A 2,842-nucleotide genomic window follows, 5' to 3' on the forward strand; every position below is an offset into this window, starting at 1 on the left:
ATAGTTACCCCCTTTTATTTAAAGAGGGGGGGCATTATCTGCATATCTAAAGCTGTGAATGGAAGGTAGGTTGTGATGGGTGAGTCTTATATATGGGGGATCTTATATATATACGATAATATAATTTATTATGTTATGTTATATATTATAGTATAGTTACCCCCTTTTATTTGAATAGGGGGGGTGCCTTGTCTGCATTATTTCCCAGGTCATTGGAGTAGGTAATCCCCCGGCTGAAGTACAGAGAGGCGGTGCTGTCCGGAGGTGGAGTCATCATTTAAATCTGTGCCTATAAAATGTGGGGTGAAGGAGGATCGGGTGCTCAGAAGCACCGGGAGCCCCCCTGAGCTGCTGATTCCCGGGGACCATGCTGCCCTGCGCACCCCTCACCTGCTGCAAACTTCTCAAACAGGTGGCCGCCTGCTGCCTGCTGCTGCCCCGCTTCCTCCTCACCGCCCTGATGCTGTGGCTGCTGGATTTCCAATGTATCAGGAGGAGAGTGATCCGCAATGCCAAGGAAGAGAGCCCCGCGGGGGACGACCCTCCGCTCTGCGTCTCCGACTCCAACCGCATGTGTACCATGGAATCGCTGAAGGCGGTGTGGTACGGGCAGAAGCTGGATTACTTTAAATCGGCTCACCTGGGCTGCATTGCCCCCAATACCGAGGTGGTGATGCTGGAGGGGCAAAGGCTTTGCCGGATTCTGGATTTCTCCAAAACCCACCGACCCCTGATTATTAATTTCGGTAGCTGCACCTGACCGCCGTTCATGGCGCGCCTGCAAGCTTACCAACGCCTGGCTGCGCAGCGCACCGACATCGCAGATTTCCTGCTGGTCTATATAGAAGAAGCTCACCCTTCTGATGGCTGGGTCAGCACCGACGCCTCCTATCAGATCCCGACCCATCAGTGCCTCCAGGACCGGCTCCAAGCTGCCCAGCTCATGCACCAAGGGGTGCCAGGCTGCAGGGTGGTAGTGGATACCATGGCCAACTCATCCAACGCAGCCTATGGGGCTTACTTTGAGAGACTCTATGTCATCCTGGATGGCAAAGTGGTCTACCAAGGTGGCAGAGGACCTGAGGGCTACAAGATCGCAGAACTGAGGAACTGGTTGGACCACTACCAGAACCACTTAACTGGAAAGGGCTCCCTGGTCATCCAGGTGTAAATGCCAACAAACTTTTTTTTTTTTTTGTACTGTAATTGCAAGCAGCCCAACAGTATTAAAAAAAAACTGGATGCCATGCATTGAACCCCACTTTGCTCCGGGAGCAGAGGGGTGAATGCCACCCATGGTGACTAGTCAAGCTGCAGGAATAAGCTATGTTGATGTCTTCTTTCTTTTTAATTTGGTGTATGTGTTTGTATGAGTGAGCTGGGGTACTACAAGTCCCAGGCTGCAGTGGAATCCTGTAGGGTAGAATGCAGTGTGAGTGTAGCTGAGATGTCTCCCGTGCTTAGAAAGTGAAGACCGGTCCTTCAATGGTCCCAGGACCACAGGACCGGATCCGATGTCCAGTAAGCACCTGCAGAACTCAGCAAGACTTTACTACACCTGTGTCTTTATTTATGTGACTTTTTTTGTATGCAGACTTTTATATCAAAAGATAAAAAAACATTTCTTTTTTTACGATGAAAAAATGTTCTAATAAAGTATTAAAAAAAAAAGTCCAATTGTTGGGGGAAAGTTCTGTTTGGGTTGTTGAAGGTGCCGGTAATGACCGTGTGTGGTCAGCAGGGGGCGAACGAGAGATACGCAGCTCTATGGGGGGTCTGCGAAGCTGCCAGCTGGGCATCAATTACTACTAATGGGGGAGCCTGCCAGGGGTGGGAGGGGCATCTGGGGATAGGGATCACTGCTGCTGAACATTACAAAATCATTTTAGGTGTTGCAAATTGATACTTTGTTGCAATTGGTTACATTTTATTCTGAGGATTGGTTACAATTTATTAGTTGTGCCAAGATTTAAGATATTTGTACTGGGACTAAATGGGGTCACCATGCTGATCTGCTGGTGGCCTGGGGTCATGCTGATCCTGCTGCTTTAGTTTTTTTATTCACTTAGAGCTGTGACTTTGCTTTGACCTTTCTGATTTTTTTTTCTATGCAAAGGGTAGCCAGGCAATTGGCATTTGGAAGGTGATGCCCAGTGGCAGCTTTTCCCTAAGTGAGGGTTTATTTTCCTGGTATCATGAACAAATGCTGAATTTATTATTTGCTGATCTGCAGCCTCCTTGCAGCACATCCATCTGCATGCCCTCCAGCAATGGCTGCATTACTTGATGGTGACAACGGTGGACCATGTCTGTGTAATGTGTGGTCACTTGCAATCTCCATCAGAAACCCCGGTGACAATGCACAATCCATTTAAAAGATGGAGTGATCAGCTTGTGCTATGTGAAGCTACACTTTTAAATGTAATAAAAATAGCTTTAAATATCATTTATATGCAAATGCTTGGATGAAGTTTAGGGATTGGCATCTGCTTTAGGGGTTTGTTTCCATGGTGGTGACAACAATGTTAAAAATTAAAAAGTTAAAAAAAAGACGGTGACAACGCAAGAGCAAGATTGGGAGACAGAGACAGAGCGTTGTCACCCTGAACAAGCATCCTTATAGCAGTGAAATGGGAAAATAACATTAATGACATTTTAAAGATTGGATTATTATTTTGCTCAGCTAAATGCAACAATAATTCCCTAAATTACCTTTTTTGTTTGGGGGAGGGGGTCCAGCTTTTCCTTGTGGTTAGCAAGAGGTTAATCAAATGCTACCAAATGTATAGACTGAGCCGGATTTCTAGCAGATTTAGAGCCCAGAAATGTATAAGACCTCGGG

The 2,842-nt window shown here is 46.7% G+C and overlaps 1 protein-coding gene across 1 annotated transcript; it reads left to right on the plus strand.

Annotated features, from left to right (window-relative positions):
* The first annotated feature begins 47 nt into the window (after positions 1–47).
* Positions 48–1,671, plus strand: DIO3 (iodothyronine deiodinase 3). Its single transcript, XM_072428458.1, has one exon. It carries the CDS (start codon positions 368–370, stop codon positions 1,169–1,171), a length of 804 nt encoding a protein of 267 aa, XP_072284559.1. The 5' UTR covers positions 48–367; the 3' UTR covers positions 1,172–1,671.
* Positions 1,672–2,842: the final 1,171 nt, after the last annotated feature.

Source organism: Pyxicephalus adspersus, chromosome 12, assembly GCF_032062135.1.
Source record: "Pyxicephalus adspersus chromosome 12, UCB_Pads_2.0, whole genome shotgun sequence".
In the NCBI taxonomy this organism is placed as follows: domain Eukaryota; kingdom Metazoa; phylum Chordata; class Amphibia; order Anura; family Pyxicephalidae; genus Pyxicephalus; species Pyxicephalus adspersus.